This window comes from Temnothorax longispinosus, chromosome 9 (genome assembly GCF_030848805.1).
Source record: "Temnothorax longispinosus isolate EJ_2023e chromosome 9, Tlon_JGU_v1, whole genome shotgun sequence".
In the NCBI taxonomy this organism is placed as follows: Eukaryota; Metazoa; Arthropoda; class Insecta; order Hymenoptera; family Formicidae; genus Temnothorax; species Temnothorax longispinosus.
This window is the reverse complement of record NC_092366.1, coordinates 6100349-6123098: the sequence shown is the minus strand read 5'-3', so window position 1 is coordinate 6123098 and position 22750 is coordinate 6100349. Positions and strand designations below refer to the sequence as shown.

General features: G+C 51.2%; 1 protein-coding gene across 5 annotated transcripts in view; it reads left to right on the top strand.

The window, feature by feature from the left end:
* Positions 1-9258: 9258 nt before the first annotated feature.
* Positions 9259-22750, top strand: part of LOC139818615 (protein groucho) — a 68059-nt gene continuing 54567 nt past the window's right edge. For all 5 annotated transcript variants that reach the window (XM_071787401.1, XM_071787399.1, XM_071787402.1 and 2 more), the window contains exon 1: positions 9259-10604. In XM_071787401.1, coding sequence (XP_071643502.1) covers positions 10545-10604 — 60 coding nt within the window. In that variant the 5' untranslated portion in view covers positions 9259-10544. The remainder of the gene's footprint in view (positions 10605-22750) is intronic.

Genomic DNA, 22750 nt, shown 5'->3' with positions numbered 1-22750 from the left:
GGCTCTCGTCCGAACTTGGCAAATGTCTGTTGAGTAAACGACTTTGACGAAATACACGTCGTAAAAAAGGAAGCAAAACCCATTGTGAAAAAAAGGTGAACAATCTGTTAGTGGATAGATTGTTGGCAAGACATAAAAAAAGAGGGAGAGGGGAGAGAGAGAGAGAGAGAGAGAGAGAGAGAGAGAGAGAGAGAGAAACAGCGAGCAGGGAAAGGACTTGTGGAAAAAAAACGGTAAATTAGCGGGCTTACGTTACTCGGCAGCGTCCATTACGCTTACGTAGCGGGCTGTTATTAAGTCACCGCCCGTCGCGATGCGATGGTTACAGATGACTTCCCGCGCTCGTGGATAATAATGACGCCACGACTTGGATCGGGATAATAATAGCGCAATATAGACCGTACGATGGTTAACTGGGGAAAAAAAAGAGGGGGTGGAAAGTCGTCGGGGAAGGGAAAAGTAAGAGCGTGCTAGAAGAGGGGGCACGAGCTGGAATCGTGTTGCTAACTTCGAACCGTGAAGTGAAGTCGATGGTTCGAGAGGATGAGGCGGGGAGACCGATGCTCGATGACGCGGCAGTCACGGTCCCCTCAATCGGGGCGATTTGTTTACTCCGTAAACACGAGTCCGATCGAAGAGGGTCCGCCGTCTGTCGCGTACAGCGACCGACGTCCGTTTGCGATTTTACAAGTGCTAATTGTCAGCACCGGTTGCTAAACTTTACATAATGGGACTCTTCCTGCCTCGCGAAAAAATTTTTTTTACACCTCACGGCCTCTTAAAATAATTTTCACTGAGGAAAGTCGGCTCTCTCTATACGAATTAAAAACCGTGTCGTCGAAATTCTATTACACTTCATTACTTTCGGCTTCGTATTGACTAAAGAATTTACACGAAGCACTGTTCGCGATTTTACAGACGTATGCGGTATTTTTTAACGCGTATAAATAAACGCTACATGAATTTGTAATTATGCGTGCGTGCATTTGAGATAACACACGCGTATAATGCGTGTAACGTCAATGAGTACAAAAACGTTTAATCGGAGTAGCCATCGATAAACGATGATCGACGTCGTTTGCGACTTCAATGTCGCAACATTGTGGGCAACGAGTTGTCGGTTAACGCCGACAGACTGCCGACGCAGCTTTCGAACGGATAATTATTCGTCACGCATGCCCGACCACGTTAATCGTCCCGCGCCTTACGGCTTTTGACCGGCTTACGACCTCGTACACACAGCACACAGCCCGGAGAAGTATGTCTCTCGAGTTCGAATCGCAAAAGCGGATTATTACGTACTCTCCCAGGCTATCCATAATTCGCGCTCTTGACTGTCTCGAGGCTAAGCCACGTCGATTATATTCGCGTATGTATCTCGCTCGAAGAGATAACTTCCGGCGTTTTTGGCGGACGATCACACCGAGCTCACTCGCTCATAATCACAAGCTGCGAGATACGTGCAACGAGCGAGTCTCCAGGGTAGACTCGAGGTCCCTGCATACCGACGACGAGTCGTCTAGTTGCCTAGCCGCCGCGCCGCAATTGCGTCTAATTAGCCGCTCGGCCGCGCGCGGAATTGAATTTCAATCGTCGTAATTCGCCGATTCGCTTCGTGCGTGCGTGCAACGCGGCATTGCACAAAAGTGCCACGGATGGTGCAAGAGCGGACGGAATGGAGGAAGAGTGCAGGCGATGCGGAGGAAGGACGAGAGGCGAGAGCGAAGGAACAAACGAACGGATCGGGAGAGGCACGACGAAGAAGAAGCGAATCTCGTCATTGACTCTCGCCGGCCTTTTACGGTCCCTCTCCGGCCACGGGTCGTTACAGTCGCGATTGCGATTACGCCGCGGGGCCCTGGTTGTTGGTTCGCTTGCGAGATGCAAGCGAGCGAACGCTTGCCCGGCGTAATCGCGAGCCTCGGCTAATTAAACGTCGACGAGCGATCGTTAACAATCCGCCGCGCCTCGTCATTAAAGATCGCGCTGGAATCTCTCGAAGCGTGTCACGGTTGCTCGCACCGTCACGTCCGATAGGTGTTCGTCGATTCAGCGAGGCAGCGTGCATCGCGCGCCGTCAGGATTAACACGCTCGTAAACGTGTACGTATTACGCGGCGAATGCGCCGGAACGCGATACGTCGATTCGATGCAAATATGACATTGTTACATCGTGAGATTAGGGGGACGAGATTTCTCGAAATCGCACCACCGTCGGCACCAATAAAAAAAGCAACTCGAGGATGTCGAGTCGAGAGACAGGTCGGAGAACCGGACGACGTGCGTGGAACGCGAACCTAATCTCGGTAACAACAGCACGGAGGTAACAAAGGACAACGGAGGCAGGGGTAGGTGGTTGGTGGTCACGGGTGACGCGACGGGGGGTTTCGTGGATAGATTTATTTAAGGGCGTGTATTCGGCGGAAGATACAATGGCGAAACGACGCGATGCATGATGCATAGATACAGAGGAAGGGCGGAAGAGAGAAAGACGGAAAGGGAAAAAGGACACGTATGAGGGGACGACGATCAGTAGAGCATTGGGTCGTGCCCGTACGAGCTTTATGGCCGACATCTGCGGCCAGTTTTGACCCCCCGTTCGGCGTGACGAAACGCCGAACGGCATATAGGGTAGGGACAGTTTAAGGGCACTAACTGGCTGTGGGGTGAGCGTCGCGCTGTCGCCGTCGCTCTTAGCTGCCGCTGAAGAGTTCGAGAGGACACAGCGCGGCATAGCGTGGCGACCCACACGAGAGAGAGGTACGCGGCAAATCGACCGTTAAAAACCTTCCATGGCCTGCGAGTATAATTCTGTTAGTCGTTCGTCTCCCCTTACCCCGCTTCGCTCAGCCACAGGGCGACGACCGTGACGATCGTGACTGCCGTGACGAAATCGCCCTCTTCGCCGTCACCACGTCGTCGTCGTCGTCGTCGTCATTGCCTTCGCCGTCGCCGTCACCGTCACCGTCGTCGTCGTCCTCGCTCTCATTCTTCTCGGCGTCGTCGTCGTCGTCGTCGTCGTCGTGCTCGCTCGCTCGTTTCTCTCGACTCGAGTGTGTATAAACGACACGACTGCCCATTCGTTTTCCGCGCGAGAAATCAGTCGTCCTCTTTGGTGACTCTTAACCTTCCATGTGTATCGAAATTTCGTCTGGCCGACGTAGTCTTTCACGTATGTTTATAAATCTCCTTCAAAATCGGTGTAAAGCCGCAGATACGTTTCTTCAGAAATATCTCGGCACTTGGGAGGTATCGATAATTATTTATGAGCGTTGCAATATAGATAACAGTCACAGACCATCCGGTGAAAAATCGATCGCGGCGTTTAACAATGTATAAGTGACCTCGATACGACAGAGCAACCGTCTTACCATGCAGAGAGTCTTAAATTACCCTGCAGCACTAATATCTCGTTAGTTAATTTAACCTCTCGCGACTGACCTAAAATCGAATTTTAAGCCAAGCCGCGACGTCCATTTTAATCAATTAAGTTTCGCTCCAATTTAAACGTGCTCTATTACGCGTTTAGCCGCGGGCATCTCGGTCGCGCGGCTATAATAATGCTTTCTCTTTCGCGCTGACATTAATATCGCGCGCTCTGTAATTTCTTCTTCCTGCTGCTATTAAAGTTGAAATGACGGCAAATTTCTCTTTTTTTTCTACTCTTTTTCCTTTCTCCCTCTCTCTCGTGCCCTCCCGGGTTTTTTTTTATACAGTTACCGAGAATACACTTTGTTCCTTCACAAAAGGTTTCAATTAAGGAAGTTACTCGGCACGGTGAAAAATGTCTAGTCGCGGTTGCCGGGCCCCGTGTATAGCTTTACAAATGTGCATTACGCGAGTGCATGGCAAATGCACCGGCGGATGCACACTGAGAGACCACTATATTCGAGCACGCGTTACACGCTGCGAGTACACGTGTATCACGTCCTGTATGCGGTGGGATGTGGGCCAATGGCGTCGGGCACAAGGGCGGCGATGTTATTTGATTATCGCGCCCTCGGCGTTGCCCGAGCGCTCCGCGCCGTAGATACCCGGCCGGGATAAAGGACGCGACCAACGATGAGGAATCATTACCGGGACGAATTTACGTTCGCTGCTTCAAGCACTGATGTGAAATGCAAGCGGCGTTGCAAGTGCGCGCGGAAGATTGTATCGGTAAGCGGACAATTCCTTCCGCCGCGCCGCGCCGTTGTATTCCAACTTCTCGTCACAAAAACGAGATAAAAACGTGATCGGCAGCACGTCGGTTCATTACATGTTCGAGACATATCATGCGAGCTATCACGGCTCCGATCGTGAATGAAAATTAATGGTCCAAGTTCCCTCGGCAAATTTCGCCGGCTCGGTGTAGTAATCGAGGGAAGAAGAGACATTCCCACGCCAGTGCCCCGCGACGCTGTAAAGCAGGTAATAATGCTTGGCTTGTCCAGTCTCATTAATTAATCCTCCACCGTGGAAGAAGAAAAAGAAATACCGGCGAGAGGCGAGGCGAGGCGAGTCGAGCAGACGGAGAGGGAGACGAAGGGAGAGGAAGAGATGGAACGATCTGCCTGCGCTCCTCCTCGGGATATCTGGTCGGGCCTGATCCATAAATACACTTCGCCGTGTTAATTCCGTGTGCCGACCAAGGGGCCGAGCAACTACCGGTATTAACCGAGTCCACGACACGCGGTTACACCACGAAGAGTAGTTGGAAGACGCGCGGTGGCGGCGGCGGCAGCGGCGTCGGCAGCGGGGCGGAGGGACGGGGCGGCGAGAAGGGGGATAATCTCGAGCTCGGCCGTCCTACGTTGGCTGCAATTTGTCTTCGGGCGTTGGATAAAACGTCAACGGCGGTGTGTTATTTGTAATTTGGATAACGGTATACCGCTGCCAGAATCGCGGAAGGCATTTGTCAGCCGCGGCTAGAGTCGCAGCTTTGAGGCGATACATCCATACACGTACACGTGCATATATGTATATGCAGGCCGCAACAATCATCCTAACATTTTGCCAAAAGCGCCGCCGTCGGCTCGCTTTTTCCATGACTTTTTGGGATTAGTGAGATATTAATCAAAGGTTGCTCCGTTCCGCTCCCATCAACCGTGTTAACGCCATTCGGTGAAGTTCGCGACAGGATTGCTCAACGATTTGATTAGGGATAATCGGTCTCCATCACGTTGCATCGAAAAATGACAAAGGGTGTATAGGATTATATTCGAATCTTCAGTTTGGGGCCATGTTGCATTGACATGGGAAAGTAATTGTGGCAGAGACACGTAATTTTTGCGTTTTCCATTGATATATCGACAATGATTTCGACAATCAATTAGCGCGCGCGCGGCAATCATTCATTAGTCTTTACGTTAAGTTTTTTTTTCGTATCCGAATGCATGATCTGTTAATTATTCGTCGCGACGATAATTAAAATTGATTCCTCGATGCGTATCGCGGAGGGAAGCAGTTGTTTGGTGCATTTGCATAATGGAAAAGTGTCGGAACAATAAAATTCCACATTCCATTAAGCTCCATGTGTGTGAGCGGCCGTTAGTAGCGGTGGTGATTCGGCATTTAGTTATTTTCAATCTGGCCGTGTGTGCGCGTGCGTGCTTGCCGCGTCGTCCAAGAGCAAAAATATTAACGAGAGTGCTCTCTCACAGAGCGCTCCGTCATCCTCGCAAATCTCCGCGTTGGCAAGACCGTAGACCACGTTGGCGCACAAGTCGTTTTGTGGGCCTCCTTTGACTCTCGCTTCCCTCTTCTCCCACTCTTCCGGGACGAATAAAACCGGGAGGCTGATGCTCGCGAGAGAAGAGGCTCTCGACCGATAACGATTAATTAAAATAGCATCCTCCCGTATGATGAGTGATGGTCGTCGCTGGTGGATGGTTATGTTCTTCAATTATCGTGCGAGTTATCTCTCGGGCGAAAGATAGCGAGACTTGAGAAATATTATTCAGTTTTCACGCGTACGGGCTCGACATTTTCGCGTAGATGTATATAAAGCGCCGAGAAAATTCTCGTAAGCGTAATTTGGCGAATCTATCGGGCCGTTTCGAGAGAGCTGTACGTGCGGAGGAAGCCGGGGGTACATAGAGCGGCTGCGTGACCGTCGCGGTCGCCGCGGGTTGAGAGCACCGGCGCGGTTAACCGCGGCAACCGCAGCGACCGGTTCGTAGCCGCCTGTCGGCGCGGCGCGGTGCGGTACGGTAGAGTGTCTCGCTCGTCGGCGCTTTTCGCGGTATATCGCGCCCTTCCTCTCGCATTCCTACATCTTCGTCGCACTCTCGCGCGGTGCGGCTTCCTTCCAATTCTCCTCCACCATTCCGGTGAGCACCGAAGCCGAGCCGGGCTGAGTCGAGCCGAGCCGCGTCGGGGACACGTAGAGGTATCCAAGTTGCGAGCGAACACGCAAACTGGCAAGGCAAGGAAAGGCAGGCGAGGCGGCTTCGCGTAAACCGCAGCCGACCAAGCGCGACCGACAGCTTCGCCAACACTCCGCGGCACTACCTTATATTCCTTCTCGCCCCGTGAAAACAAGATAAAGAGCCGGCCGGCGAGCTTGGCGGACGAGAGAGCGCGCGGTTGTGGACGCCCAGCGAGGAGGATAGACTCGTTCGGCGCGTACCGCATTGAATCGCGCAAAAAGCGCACGATTCTCGCGATAAACCGTGATCGCCGTACGTACGCGCGCGCGCGCGCGTCGCGCTTCGTCGCGTATTTATTATATTTCATTAGGGAAATGTTTCTCTCTCTCTCTCTCTCTCTCTCTCTCTCTCTCTCTCTCTCGGTCTTTCGCGCACGTCGGGACGTGTCAGAGGAGGGACGAAGCGTCGCGCATACGCGTACGCGTATTATCCATCCCGCGTTCCGCGGAGCATGACAATGGGCTTTTCTAATCCTCCTTTGGATTAAGGGTCGAAAGCGGGGATGGTTGCACGGCGCGGCGCGGTGAGGCGTGCAGCAGCGGCGGAGCGTATGGCGCGGTAGGGCTGGAGAGAAAGAGGAAGAGGGAGAGGGAGGGAGAGAGAGAGCTCCAGGTAATGGGATCGACGTTTCGTTATGTTACTTTTCCATTCTCATCCTCGGCCTCTATACTCTAGTCGTCCCGGCCTCCTTTCCCGACCCATCCCACGCAACCCTGACTGTACCCAGCCTTCGGTGTCTCGGTTCGTAGGATCCATCCAACAGCGCCCTCCATCTCCACCTCCTCATCCTCCTTCCTCCCTCGGGTCCGTGTTTTTCCTCGTGTGGCCCCCTATTTTTCATGTTTCGCTGCGGCTTCGCGTAGCACCTTTATTCAGTATAGGTACGTTCTCTCCGCGGAGGCTCGAGGGGACGAGCGAGCGAGATCCGCGCGGACGCCACGTACGCGCGTCATCTGAAAAAGTCGCCGCGCCATTGGCCGAGGTCGCGTTTTCATTCGACTCTTTGCCGCCGCCGAGTCGATCGGCCGCGCCAGACGGCGCCGCGATTGGCCAAGTGTCGGCTAGGCCGGCGTCGATTGGTCGAGGTTGCGATCACGACGGCACGGTCCGCGCGGAGTCAGCGCCTTTACGAGGCGAGCGGACGATAGCGGCAATCAAGTAGGAAACTGCTTGGGACTGTGTGCCGCGCGATATTCACATAGGGGCACCCCCTTAGCACACACAATCGCGCGTACAGGATGGTACTCGCTACACACTCGTGCACACTCCTACACGTGTATACACACGTACGCGCACGTACACGGCTATACATATATATTCCGGTTATATCTCGTACATATGTGTGTGCGCGCGCCCTGGCGTACGTGTACGTATTTTCCCCCTCTCTCGCTCTGTCGCTTTATGCGGAGCTACGTTGTATAGGGGTTGGGAAAACGGGTGGAGGCGCCATATTTGTGGTAGTGTGGGAAGTGAGGGAAATCACGAGTGGCGAGAGAGGCAGCCGGTCGACAAGCGGGGAAACGAGGCGCGGGGAAAAGCGCGGCGGGGGATGGGGGCGCGGGGAGGAGGGGCGAAAGGGAGTTTACGCGGACATCCGTGTCAGCCCGGTGACGGCCATTTTGCGAAAAACTTTCGATTTGTTTGCACACGCCGTAGCGAACCCGGAGGAACGACTAATACCGACGCGTATGCTCGGCATGCGGCGCCTCCCTCCCCCGCCTCTCTCTCTCTCTCTCACTCTATCTCTGTCTATCCTCGTACTATACCGCGCGCCGCGCGTATCCGTCCGCGACTGAGAACTTTTCGGTACCCGATGGACCGGGCGTTTCTCCGCGCCAAGACTCACAAAAATCCAAGCCCGTAGTCGGAGCAAACTACTCGTAGTCGAGTACCTCCCAGCGGAATAACGACGCCGGGTAAGCAACGACTTTTTATTAGTCACCGTCTCTCATGAGATTGATACGCCGAATCGCTTGAATTCCGAGGGGCCGATCGAGCGCGAATATTGTTTGCGCGCGGTTCCGCGACGCTGTGTCCTACGGCAGAAAGAAAAGAAAAGAAAAGAAAAAAAAAGAAAAACCAGACGGCCGGTAATCGATGTCGATAAAGCATCGGTGAGTAAGAGGGAAAAGAGTGCCGAGTCACCTTTTTGCACGCTCGCTCGCGGAAAAGAACGAATTGGGAGCGCGACGGACGCGTTTCGCAATATCGTCGTAATGTCAAAGTGCCGCCGCCGCGCGCCGTGCGAAGTTGTCGCTCGGCGAGACGACAAAATCGGGGACGCCAGGCCGCTTTAATGACGATATAATTCCATTCCGCTGAAATTGCCATTCATCGCCGACGAGCGACGCGTAAAGGCAATCGTAAAGACTTGCTTGCGCGTGGACGATCGAAAATCACGACGAACATTCCTCGTTGGAAAGGAGCTCGATAAAACGGATCGACCGTACGTAAGAACAGTGGAGATATACGAGAAAGAGAGAGAGAGAGAGGGAGAGAGAAGGACGGACGGAGTTTGTAAGAGGGACGCGTAGAGCAACGTTTTAACGAGCCGTGATTTTCGTGCTCGCCTTTTCGAGATCCTTACGTAACGCGACTTAATTGCGAAGGAGCTATCGCGCCGGTTAATACGAGCGTGGAGGAGACGTCAGACGAGAGACATTCGAGGGGATGCTTGGTGGCTTTAAACGCGAAGTAGCGGGACCGTTGGGCCGCGGGCGGCGCGGGGCGCGGTGAGCGACGAGGGAGCGAGGCAGTGGGAGAGTCGACGATCGTGGAGAGGGAGGTTGCGCGGGGGAGGGGGAATACAGCGCGCTCTGGAGGGGAGAACGCGATCTCCCACCATCGGTCTATCCGTCAGTCGCTCCGTAGCCGCTCTCGCGAGAGGTTCGTCCGCGTCAATTGATTCTCGCGCGCTTTTATGACGCTCGTCGCGATTTTCTCGCGAGGAACTTCCGCAAGTGGAATCGATCGCGTTCCGCGGTCTTTCGAGCTTTCACGTTTTCGACGGCGATCTCGTAGCCGCGATTGTGTGTGCGTGCGCGCGCGCCTAGACGTTGAATTCGCGCTCTTGGAGTAAACAACCGAGTGTGTGCAGTGTGCCAGCGTGTGTGACGCGCGTCAGTGTTGCCCGCGACGTTCGACGACGACGACGACGACGACGCCGCCGCCGTTTCCGAATCGAGGCGAGAGGAGGAGACGAGGAGGCGGGAGTGAAGTAAATAGATCGCAATAAACGCGCGTGTGTCCGATAAGGAACGTGTGCTCTCGAGATCTTTCGGTGTGTTTCTCCGGCGCGGCGACGACGACGACGCGAGTTTCCCCTGCCTTACCGACCGAAAAAAGGGTAAGCCGCGACTCTCGCGTTGCGAAGCACAAAGAAAGGCGCGGACACGGCCGTCGAGGAGATCGAGTTGGCCTCCTCGCTCGCCTCGTCCCATCGTGCATCGGCTCGTCTCGGAGCGTCGTGCGTGACTCCGAATGAACGCGACGACCAGCCTCACCTGACCCGGCGAACCGAGAGACAGAGAGAAAGAGAGAGAGAGAGAAGGAGAGGCCGCTACCGACCAACCGACCGTTACTCCGCGCGAGTGCGAGAGAGAAGGTGTGACGTTTAAGCGCGGCCGATGAGACGGTAGTGACGGATGGATTGGTGCCGACCGCCGATGGATTTTCGGCGGGGAAACGGGGTGTTGCGAATCACGCTCGCGTACGCGTCGCACCGGAACGTAGCACGTCGTCGCGGGACGACACGTCATCGCCGGGAGTGCCGATCATCTTCGTCTTCGTAGCGGCCGAGTGATTCGACGCGCGTTACGAGCCTCCCGGAAGAGGGAAAGAAAGAGTGAGAGAGAGAGAGAGAGAGAGTGGCCCTTTCTCTCTTCGGAACCGTCGTTTTACTTCTATTATCGGTTGTTGCCCGTTGTGCCGTTTGTTGTTGTTTATTGTTGGTTCGCCGGGGCGCGCTCGTCGGAATAAGCGTGCCGACTGCCGCGCGCGCGACATGACGCGTCTCCGCTGAAGAGCAACGGAAAAGTCGCGTCTCCCGGCCAGTGCAGCGAGACACGTCGTGCAGCAGATACCTTGGCTTGGCGTACCTCCGTGGACGCATCGAGCGGGAAACCGCGCAGGAAGGATGTATCCCAGCGCCGGAATCAACGCAGCCGCCGTGGCCGCCGCTGCCGCCAGGCATCCGGTGAGTAGTAACGATTGTATCAATAACGTAACGATAATAATAATTATTATTATCGTGATAATCATATACTCTGATTGTTTGTTTGTTTGTTTTTGTCCCGGGATCGACGATGGCATTCGGCGTAGATAAACTGCGTAAACCGCAATTGTGTAACCATTAAACAGCCATCGGGTTTAATCGATGTAAATTCTCAGGCCGAATAAATTAGGCTGTGGACGCGCGCTCTTGATCCCCCGCCGGAATGCGGCCGATAACGGCGTCGACGACACGATGAGGCGGGTGATGTATATTTCGCGGAGAGCGAGCCGCGATCCTATCGCTGCTTCCGCCGGGATCGGATTAATCGGATTATAAACGCGAGAGATCGCGACGTCGAGTAGGTTTTACTTCGCTCGCTCCGCGAAATGGCCGCTTCCCCCCTCGAGCGTAGCGTTCCTTTTTTCGCGAGACCGCGCCGCGAGTCTTCGGTCTATTTTACAGCACGTTGCATACTTAATGTACCTACCGCCGCGACGCGTCACGTCGCGGCGCGGCGCGCCGGCGCGGACCGGCGCGGTCGTGCCACGCGCGCGCGGGCGATCTGATTTACGTGTGTAATTTACATCGTTGTTAACCCTGCTTAACCCGCTCCTCCTTGATCGCAGGGCGCGTTTCTGACGCCGCGCTCTCTCTCCCCTTTTTCCCCCTCTTGTTATCTCTCCGTCATCTTTTTACCGCTAAATGGATAAACACGCCGCATGATGACGATTTCTTTTTAGAGTGCTCGGAGCTGTCGCGCTCGATTGCGCTCCCGTTACTCCCGACTGCGCGATTCGCACCTCTCGTAACACGATCCGTCGTCATCGACGAATCCGGGCGGCCTCTCGAGTTTCGCCGTGTCGTCGCGTATACGCGGCGACGCTGACGAACGCAATCTCGGCATTCCGCGCTTCGCTCGCGTATATCGGATTTCGGCCGCCCGCGGAAACTTACTTTCGTTAACGCACGTCGAGGGATCGTCGTGCGAGGAAATCACGATTACCGGGCAGTTTCGAGGCGACGCGACCACGTGGGACGCACGTGTGACACGTTGCTCCAACTGTAACCGCATATACAATATAGTGCAATATAAATATCGCTAAATTGAATTTGCTCAATATACAACGCGTGCACGTGCACGTGCTTCTCCGCCGCGCGTCGAAAATTCGGCGGTACGAACGCGGAACAATCGCATTCGCCGTCGTTCGACGTTGGCCTCGCGGCCGTGCGAAAAGCGTTTCGCCACGGCACGTCGAAATCGTTGATCCGTGAATCGTGCGAGCGAAGAGCCGTCCGTTCCGCGATGGACTCTCGGCGCTGGTCTGCGTTTAACGGCCCGGTCGAGATAATGGCGACTTGGTCGTCGCGCACGACTCGTGTCCAGCTCGCTCGGAGTCGCCGCCGTTGCGTAGTCCCGTCACGTTCACGCCGTTTCGCGGCTTTCTTTCTCGCTCGTCGGCATATAAACTTCCATCCGTCCGTTACAGGATATTAACGCCTTTTTTTTTTTATAGTTTCGCCGGGACGCAACGCTCTTGCGTTAAAAACAAATACGCGCAGCGCTCGGCGCGTAAAAATCGCGGACAAACAATTTTTTCGCTACTCGCTAATCGAGTCAGTTAGTCGAACGTAACTCGAACGTGACTCATAGAAAAAGGTATATCGCACGCATTTACCGATCATTGCGAATGACGATCGTTGTGACGCGCGAGATACTCGGACGTCACTTTGTGCCGGTGTCGTTGACCTGAGAAAAGGGGCCTAAACGCGTAATGAGCAACGTAATGAGAGTTTCAGGAAAAGGCCCGACCCTAAATAATAACAGTAATAATATAGGTGCACCCGGACGTGGCGTGGTGAGGTAGGTCAGGTAATAAGCACGTAGAAAAATTCCCTAAAAAGATCAGGCTTTAGATTCTTTTGTACGTAGGATATCAATGTGTTTAAGATACACCTAAAGACTACATTGAAATTTTTCTTTCGACTTAATTTATCGTCTATTATATATGTATCTTTGAGGTGTCTCTTCAAAAGTTAAGATATCGATATCGACTAATATTTACTTACAATTAGCGACTAGAGTTGTCTAGCTGATCTCGACTTTTTTCTATCTAATATTACGATTCGTGCATGTTAAGCCCCCACGTACATACTTGCGTTCAGTGCTGAACCCTATTCGAATTCAGTGCTAAACTTTATACGAGAGTGCTTCCTATATCTAACAAGCATATTCCTTCGCGTCTCGAGAGCCTGTATCCACCCCTGAAATATTTTTCGCGTAAACGACACCCCACGTAATCGAATATTACGGAGCTGAAGCGTAGGTAGGGGGCGTAGGGACGATGAGCAATCCATAACTCTACGGGAAAGGACGGACGGTGGTGCGAAGTGCTAACGTTAGTTAGTAGGGTACACGTTGCGAACGTCAACGGGCAGGCAGACGGGCGTCGTTATACGTGCACCCGTACACACGCGCGTATTAGAGAGACCGGACCTCGCCGCGTCGGGTTTACTACCTTCCTGTAAACTGCACGTTGGCGCACGTTTGCGCAGGACCCCCAATTCGGTAAATATTGATACTTTTAATCGGTCTGTTTGCGCCGACACGCTGTTCAAACGCGTCCGAATGTGCACAGCTGAAAAAACGCGGCAACGCGCAACCGGTCGGTCGCGCGGGGCGCGCTCCTTTCCCTTCTCGTCGTCTTCGCCTTCTTCATTTTTAATTCCTCCTCGTCGAGGCGCGACGCGTCGAGATTGCTTAATTAGTAATATGTTAATTACGGCTTACGCAAGACTGGCTCTCATAAGAAATTGCGCGTAGCACAGGAAGCTCGGAGATACTTCTCTAACGATCGCGCTACTCGTGTTTGATCAGATACCCGAGGATTCCTTAAGTGTCTGGAAAGTCACGCGATTTTAAAAGCTATATCTCGTAAATGTAGAAAATTGGAATTTTTTTCACCGATAAACACAGATCTCGGCTACCGCGGTGGGATTAATTGAATCTGAATCCTCGCGTTGCCGCGATCCACGCGTATCGGCGATATACAGTGATACCTACGCGCAACGTTGAAATTCGACTCGGCGAACTTACAGACCGAGGCCGCGCGCGATAAATGCATGCACGATGCGATGCGGATATTCCAAAGCGGAGCTGGGGCAAGGGCCGCGGACTCACTCGGGCCGATTCGGTCTGCCCTGTCCCGTTCCCGGTAATTGCTTGTATTAAAATCCGAGATCTAAACTGACGCGTACACGCGGTGAATCGCGGTGAATCGCGGCGCGTTACGCTCCGCCGCGCCGCGCCGCGTCGCGCGCGCATCGCTCGGAAATATGGAATCACGGTGATATCTTGAGCGTCACGTCGTCCATTATGCCGATGCGGCCAGTAAATTTCACGCATTATACTCCCATTATACGTTTCCTGGCCGAGCCGGATCGCGATCTCGTGCTCTCGCCCGACGTAATTACACGGTGCCGCGCCGCCGAATGGATGGAGGAACTCCGCGGCGGGATACGTATGTATGCGCCGCCGCGTCACGTCTTCACGCGTGTGCGTGTGCGTGCGCGCGTGTGCGCCAGCCGTGCGGCGAGCAGCGACGGTTTTAATTTCCACTTTCCTTACCTACGCTTTCTCCTTCCCGTGGTGGTTTTATGGCGCAACGGCCGTGCATCTGCCGACGCTAACGCGTAACGCGCGAGGCGTTTACCGATTTTATCGCGAGACGTCTGTATTTACTTTTAGATACAATTACACGTTAATGCGCGGCGACCGGCGTAGGAAGCGGTTTCGCGTGATACACGCAATCGATGACGGGTCGAGTGAGATACCCTTTTTCCTCTCCTCTCTCCCTCCTTCCCCCATCCTGATCAACACGCTCGATATGACGAGCGATCCGTCCCGTGCCTTTTTGTTTCGTGTCGTTCCGTTTCTTTGCTCAACGATATGCTTTACGACGTAATAAATAATAATCGCTACCGCTGATGCGCGGCCCGAGAGAAAAAAAAACACGTGTCATGATGATTAAATATCTCGCTGGGCTGTATAATTAGTCGATCGGTGCGATGCGGTCTCTAGAAAAGTCTGACGCGCCACTTCCGTCCGCAGGTGTTCGCTGAGCATGTGAATGAAATGAATAGACGACAGCTCTGCAGATATTCCTAGCTCTACCTGCCGAAATCTCCATGACGATAATCGGACACGAGACCTTCTCTAGGATATTTATTCTCCTAAACCCTCGTGAATTGGTCCAATAAAAGTTTGAAGGAAGTTGAGAAAGCTTTACCTATTAGGTTTTCGCGATTATTTTTAATTTGGCTACCTTTCGTTTTCCGCACCCTTAAATTCTTGAATGGATCCTAATCGTCTTTGTCGTTCCATTCTGACCTGAGCACAACAAATTTTTGTGCCATGCCGCTGTGAGGATATAATTTTATTGCTAGTCCGGTCAGTTTTTCTATTTAAAAATAAGCTCGCTGTAGAAATTTCTCTTTAAGGAAAAGTGTTCATTTCACACTTGTTATAGAAACGGTATTTGAAAGGATACTTGCTGCAATTTTGCAATTACGCATAAAGTGGCGAATACGGCTTGTGTACTTGAATCTCCGAGTAAAAAGAGGAAGAACGAAGAACTCCGGAGAAAAAGAGGAGAAACTTCGAGGAATCCTCGTCGAGAGATCCCTGCGGGCCTATTCGTACATGAGAATGGCACTAATTGGCATTAGATCTGGTGGTTTGTCAAGTTGTCTCCTCACCTTCTTTTTTCTTTCTTTTTCGTCTCCCACTGTTTTCATGTTGCACAGTACGCCATATAGAGTAATCTCGTGTCCGAGGTTTCTATTTCGTAATCACGTGTCTCTGCCTTTGTCCCTTTCTTTCTTATTTTCTGGTCTTTATGCGTAATAGAAAGTTCAGATTTTACTCTTATACCGGGTAAATTTCTGACTGAAAAATTAATAGGATCTTAAAAGAAATAAAAAAGTATCAGTGTATACTGATTTCACTAATTTGGGTAATGAAGAATAACATCTTGATTTATAGTTCGAGAGTAATATTTCGATCTCGTATTCATGCTCGCATAGAAAATATGTTAAATATTGAAGTCTTATCTTTTGCATCAAGCGTATTTCCTGTTATTTATGGATCTCGTGGTTAATTTTGAGTTGTTGATTCCTCCTTAGTGATATCGTCGAGAGTGGTCATTATTTATTGCAACTTTCCAGTCTTTAGCATCATCTATCTTTATAACTGAATTTCAATTTAAAATGGAAACTAAGTCTGGTTAAAATTAGCTAGAGAATTATTTTATCTGTTTTCCAAGTTTATTTTTTCTTAAATTATATATTGAATATTTATATAAGGAAAGATTTATTAAAAATATGCAATTTAAAAAAGTATGCGATAAATTGGCGCGTATCGCTAGCTGTTGTACAATAGTTATCGGTCTTTTGACCCCCACGGTTCGATTTCTCAACGGACGGGAATACGAGAGCGCCCAAGTGGGAACGGAAGAGAGGTCGTGACCGTGCGACGACACCGTCGTTTCTCCCTGCGGCCAATCATCTTACAACCCGGACGAATGGGGAATCGGCACGTAAACGCCAACGGAATTATTCACCGCTAATGGGAAGATGAATGCCATGGATAAATTTGAGGCCGGGTACTACTACCTGGTCATTAGACGTTCGCTACGGTCGCTACGGATTACGTTGGAATAATCGAGTTTATTAGCAAGCGCGTTTCTCTTAGCTTATCTCTCTCTCTCTTCCTCTCACTGTCGACACGATGCTTTTCCGAAATGCGAACTATACCGAATGGTAAATGGCGAGGATCCACTTCTGTTACAAACCTGAACAAATCCGCAAAATTACAAACGGTCGCGAGAAGACTTTACCGGAAAAAGTCGAGGACTTATCGAGTATTGTTCGCAACCCCTGGGAGTTCATAATTGAAACGAACTAGCTTCGATGTTTGTCGAGACGCTTGGTTTCACGAGAATGGCGGAAGATTAGCAGTACCATTTTCAGGAACGTTAACGCGAAGCTCGTATAAAGAGACGTGAATCGCGTCGAGTGTACAATGAATAATGGTGGTGGGGACCCTACGAACGATCGAACGACCCTTACGTTTCTTCCCGTATCTTCTCCCCTGTCACGTAACACACGAGTGGACGAACATCCCTATTATTTTCTACGAGATCGTCCGTGACCACCCCGATCGTCGTGGGCTCCCTCTTCGTGATCGCCCGTAATTTTTCGGCGAGGCGAGGCAAGGCGCTTCTCGACCCCTCGAGGGCTTCTGGGCGTTAAGCCGAATTAACATAAGAGAGTGTGTGCAAACACGGAGAGTCAGTGGAGCGAGGTGGAAGGCAGCAGGAGACATAGTCGGGAGAAGGAGGAGGCGGCGGAGAAGGGGAGGGAGAAATGAACGGAAGGAGGAGAGGAAAACACGATGGGAACACGTGTCCCACACGGAGATAGTTAATTACTCGTTTGTGCCGCGCTGGGTCGGAGTCATCTGGAAGTGAGATGGTGTGCGGGTCGGGACGAGTATCGCGCGGCATGGACGGAGAAAGAAGACATATTGGGTGGAACGGGAGAGAATACACATATATACACGCGCGGATGGAAGAGACAGAGAGAGAGAAAGAAAGAGCGATGCGGGGTGCGTGACGCGACGCGGGCGAGAGAACGAGACGGTGCATTCCTGTTTCATCGGACCGTTGAGACCCGTGCTTGTCACGGAGGTGGGGTGGGCGGTTGTGGTGCATGGCTGTGCGCGCGAGGGGGAAGACGAAAAACGAGGATGAGGTTAATGATATACACGCTGGCTACCGTATACTACCGTCTCGAGCTCGTCCGTGGCTACCATCTTTCCGTCTTTTCCTTTTTTTTTTCTCTTGTCGCTCTCCCGCGCGCTCTTTGCTTCTCACTTTCTCCGCTTAACATCTCTTATACCCACTACGACTTCTCGTATTTTACATAATTGAGATAATACCGTCAGCGTAATGTCGTTGGTATTTCTCAGACAAGAACAGTAGACGTAAAAATTGTTCTTTAGTCCCGCCGCTAAAAGAGTAACGGTTTTTTTTTTCGATACACGAGGCGCTAAGAAATAGGAGAAGTGGTTCCGTAAAGAGTTCTATTTCGGGTATGTCACAGATAAAATAGAAGGATAAAGTCGGGTCGCAGTCGGGATCTACATTAGCTGTAGCTTGTTCGCCAGATAAAGGCTGGCACTCTTAAAAACGCCCGGTCGACCGTCGAGCGATAGCTTCGATAATGGCTTGACAACCCGGAGACACGAGGGAGACATTCTTTTCTCCTCCCCATCCAAACCGCTTCGCGTTTGTTTCGTTTTTCAGCTCATACTCGATCGCCGGAGCGAGGAAACGAGTCCCGCGACGGTCATCTCCCTGTCTCTCTCTTCACCGAGCTATATTGGCAGAAAAACAACTAATACGAAAACAGAAGTTTGGAGTACATGGAATCAAATGCAGTTAGCTCGTGATTGGCCCGTTTCATGGTCGTTTCGAACGAATAAAAAGATATTCTTCGTATTTCTTACGATCGTACAATATGTAATAGTATTCTTATGTCTTTCTCTCCGATTTCCTAGAACGTATACCCCTTATCATAAAAATTCTCCTTTTATCTACATATTTTTTTCTGCAATCTTCGCATTCTTCACGAAACGTTTTATCTTCTCATTTTCACCGGGAACAATCGACTGTCATTTTCAATTCGCCCGACGGCGCGCGTTATGACTCAGCGCGATCGTGCATTTATGATCCGCAAAACGGATGGTCGGGGACGCTCACGAGAGCGGCGCCGATTAGAATCGCAATTTAGATGCTCTCGAGAGATGTGGCCGCGTGCTCGGATTTCATTGCCTCGATGCACACTCCCTCGTCGCACGAGGGGGAGGCAGACAACAACAAGGGGTGCCGCTCGTCCTTCACCCTCCGCCTTCCATTCTCCCGGTTGTCGGCGTGGATAACGAGATTATCGTGAAAGGGAGTGGTAAGAGAGTGGTGGCTGTCCTCGTCCTTAGAAATTTCATTTTGACGTTACTGGCTACGCCGTGATGCGCGGCGCGTCGTAAAAAAGACGAAGGGGAGAAGGGGGAGGGTAAGAGCGGTATCAGCCCCAGGAGATCGAAAGGGACGACATTGTCGCGAGTGTCGAAAGCAAGAGAGGTCGGTAGGCAGGTACGGTACGATCCCATCAGCCCCTCCTTTTCGTTCCTGACTCCCGCTCTAGCGTTCAGTTTGGCGGTAATTATAACATATTCCCTCGATCTCTCCCCTTAATCCCGAGGGAGACGACCCTCGTGTTACAGATTCCCCATTGAATATCGCGCGACGCCCTCAAGGACCGTTGATGCTGCGAAAGGCGCGATGTCATCGAGAGAAAGAAAAGACCATCATTCGACGATCGTAAAGTGGTTATTAAAAGTTTCCAGAGAAGATGCGCGATATTAAATTCGCAGCGTTTATTCATTGTCTTCACATTTTCGCATGCGTGCCGTGAGATAACTGTCCCCGTTGACGATGTTGAACGAATGTTCTGCAGGCGCTGATAGAATCACTTTATAAAAAAATTAGAGAGAGAGAGAGAGAGAGAGAGAGAGAGAGGGAGGGAGAGAGAGAGAGGAAGAGAGTGACGAGAGCGTTTCACGTAAGGGTGAGCTGCTCCGCCGCGCCGGGAGGAGCAGCTCGTAAAAGGGCGTCACCGTGAACGGCAGGCAGGCAAGCAGGCAGGGGGTAGAGACGAGAGGGTGAGAACGGGGTTTATGACTGTAACAGATTAGGTGACCGAACTGCCAGGGTGGCTCCCGCCGTGCTTCCTATTATCGCCAGAGCTTTTGTAACACCGTCGCTTTTGTCGATGCCCTCTGCTCTCGCTTCCACCGGCAACCAAGCGTACCAGACGGTGAAAGGGAGACGAAGAGATAGGAGAACGAGGAGAGTGAATGGTCGTTCCAGAGAGTTGGGAGAGACGACGGTAGCGAGCCACGACAGTTGGCCGATATTTAAGCTCCCTTTGTGCCGTTAAAGTACCACGCGCGGCTCATTCGCGCAGTTCGACGGAGTTTTCTCGTCGCGCTTTTATCTATCGTCGTAGTTTTTCTCTTCTCTCTCTCTCTCTCTCTCTCTCTCTCTCTTTCTCTCTTCTCCCCTCTCCCTCTCTCTCTTTCAACGAGATCGAGATCCATGGTCGAGGGTAGGAAATGCGGAGGAAGAAAAGACACGAAATCTCTCTTTCTCTCTTCCAGATTCAACCAGTAATTACCTGGTCTACTCGGAACGGCCGAATCATAGCTCTCGGCTCTTTGTTTGTCCGCGGCTTCTGTTCGCTTAATCTTTATTCCTACCGGTTTTTTTATACGCTCTTTTTCCTCGTTCTCTCGTCCGTCTGTTATCTCGTGTTTCACCTCGAACCTGTCACGTCTGACATTTTCTTTTTACGGCGCGCGACGTAGTATCCGCGAAAGTATATGGTATAACAACGTTCTTAACCTTTTGACTTCTGTGTGCACGCCCATTGAATCACTACTGCCGGAGTTCCGAAGAACGTACCGCGGTGTGTTTGGGGCATATTCTCTTATATCATTATAAATTTATCGCTGCATGGATGCAGTAATTTTGCGATTTATTTTCTACATTTTTGCACACTTTATTCGTTTGTTTTGTTGAAACGTGTAACACGATTTCCTGCATAATACCGATGTAAGGGAATATCAACTTTGAGAGAGAGAGAGAGAGAGAGAGAGAGAGGGGGGACAGTCACTTTACATTCGCCAACGGCGAAACGGAGTCTATAAACGTCAGCGTCCGCGTGTTATTAAGTTAAGTCTTCTGCGCAGCGATCTCTGGCGCGCACAGCTGGTCGTCGTCGTAATCGTAGTTACCGCGTCGTGTGTATGCGAGATGCCATGCAAAGCATTCGTGTAAATACATTCGGGCTCGAGAGAGGTAGAGAAAGAAAGAGAGGGACCAGAGAGACGAACGAAGAGACTACGTATAGATATGAGACGAGAGACAGAGGGTAGCATTTATTCATGTATCCAGCGGCGTGCCAGTGTGACGTTATTTTACGAGAGCGTCGATCGTATCGCCTTAATTGCTCGACGGGTTAAACTGCCGCGCGGTCGCCTCTTATCGAGCGATCTGCTCGAATGCGTGGCCTGGCCTGCCTGTGTCGGGACTCGGGACCGGCACGGAGAATCGTGCGTACACGCGTCAGGTGTTTTCAGCTCCTTTCACGTCATCGTGAGTTATGTTATAGATACATCGTAGTTATGAGCGAATTGACGCACATAAAAGAATATTTTGTGGACGCACTGTTGGAGGATAGGCGCCGACACCGTTACCACCTTCTTCCGTGAAATAACGTTTTGACACGATGGTTTTAAAGCCGTTCTACATACGCTAACTCTGCTCGTTACCTCTCGCGAAAGAAATTTAAGTAAATGGCCTGGCAAATTATACGATATGATTATACGTTAACTGTATAAGAGCCTCAATGCGTTACAGCAGATGTGCTCGCCTCTTGAGACCTCTCGGATCTTAATATTCCCGTTTTCTGATATTAAAGAAGCCTTCGGCTTCATTGTTCCGTTTATTTATTTCAGATATGTCTATTTGCGCTTTTTCACGCGGAACGATGCACCGTGGTGGGATCTACCGTAACGTGTGCACGAAGATCGCGCGAATCACACCGCGAGAAAGCTGGATATAACGCGCCGGTAATGGTTAACGAGAGTAGAACAAAATGCATGCGCCGGTGGCGGCGCACCGCAATTTCAGCATACCGAAGAATTACGAGCGCGAGAATCGTCTCGTCTCGTCTCGTCTCGTCTCGTCTCGTTTCGTTTCGCGATAGAGAGACTCGCTTTCGCGCGCCGCGCGCGCTATCATTATTCTATGCATTATTTATGTCATTCCCCGTGTGCCGAGTACAATGTGGGTCTACGAATCAAAATGCATTGCTTATGCAAATAGCGGTCGTGCCCCGCAGTCTCGGGATGAATTCGCAGTCTGCTACGGGGAATAATCATAATGATCAATAAGATACAACCGCTCGTACACCTGTCTCTCTCTCTCTCTCTCGGTTTCCCCCTTCCCCCCTCTCTTTCTCTCTACACCTCATGCAAATCTTGAAGCGTATTGTCTGGCGATATTAAGGGAATTGTTATCGCGTTGCATAATTTCGGTATTCGATCGTGCTTGGGTTTGCTTGAGTTCGTTTGTTCGACAATCAGTTTGTTATACACCCAACATCGATTTCTGTATTGTTTTTCGCCTAATTTTCCGCGAAAATTGTAGAAATTACGTAACTTAACCTCATTACCGTCGATCGTGGTCATTTCGTGCGCGATATTACGGCTGTTCAAGGAATTCCGATTGTACGGTGCTTAAACCGTTATAAGATAAATCATGTTTTTCCCTACTCTCTCCACCGTGCGCGATATTTCGATGATATTTCGCGACCAGCGGCTCTCTACGGAATAACGGAATAACGGAAGGTGGTAGAGAGAGGTTCGCTTATAGGGCGAACGCGGTCGGTTCTGGTCGTCGGGTGGTTTTGGAATCCGCGCCACGAGTCGGTGGTTTTGCGGTGGGGCGAAAACCGCCGACCCTCTCGAAGCTCTTCCCGGCCGTTCTCCCTGTTTGCGTCGTCCTTTCGCGTAATCCCACCATGGTTTAGCGAGTTTCTCACGAGAGTCTCTAAGTAAAGCGGACGAGTGCGCACGGCCACCAACTCTCGAAACTACCGTCTCTTTGATTAGCACGGTATATCAGGTGCTTCGATTGATACAGGCAGCTGTTTCTCTCGAATATTAAGTTAGAAAAGACACTGGTTAAAAACTCTTATTATTTATTTGCAAAAGAAACGAGTTACAGTGAAATCTGTAATAATAGCTTTGAAGTTAAGTCTTTTAACGAGTTGGTAAATCGAAATAAATCTAAAATCTTTAATTATATTATGTAACTGGAGAACGCGAGAATAAATTTAAAATATTCGGAGCGTAATATATACAGCATTTCCGTTTTAGTTGCGACCCTAATGCGAGCACAATGCCCGTTTACCGTAGCTCGAGATGAGCAAATGTTCTTGGCACT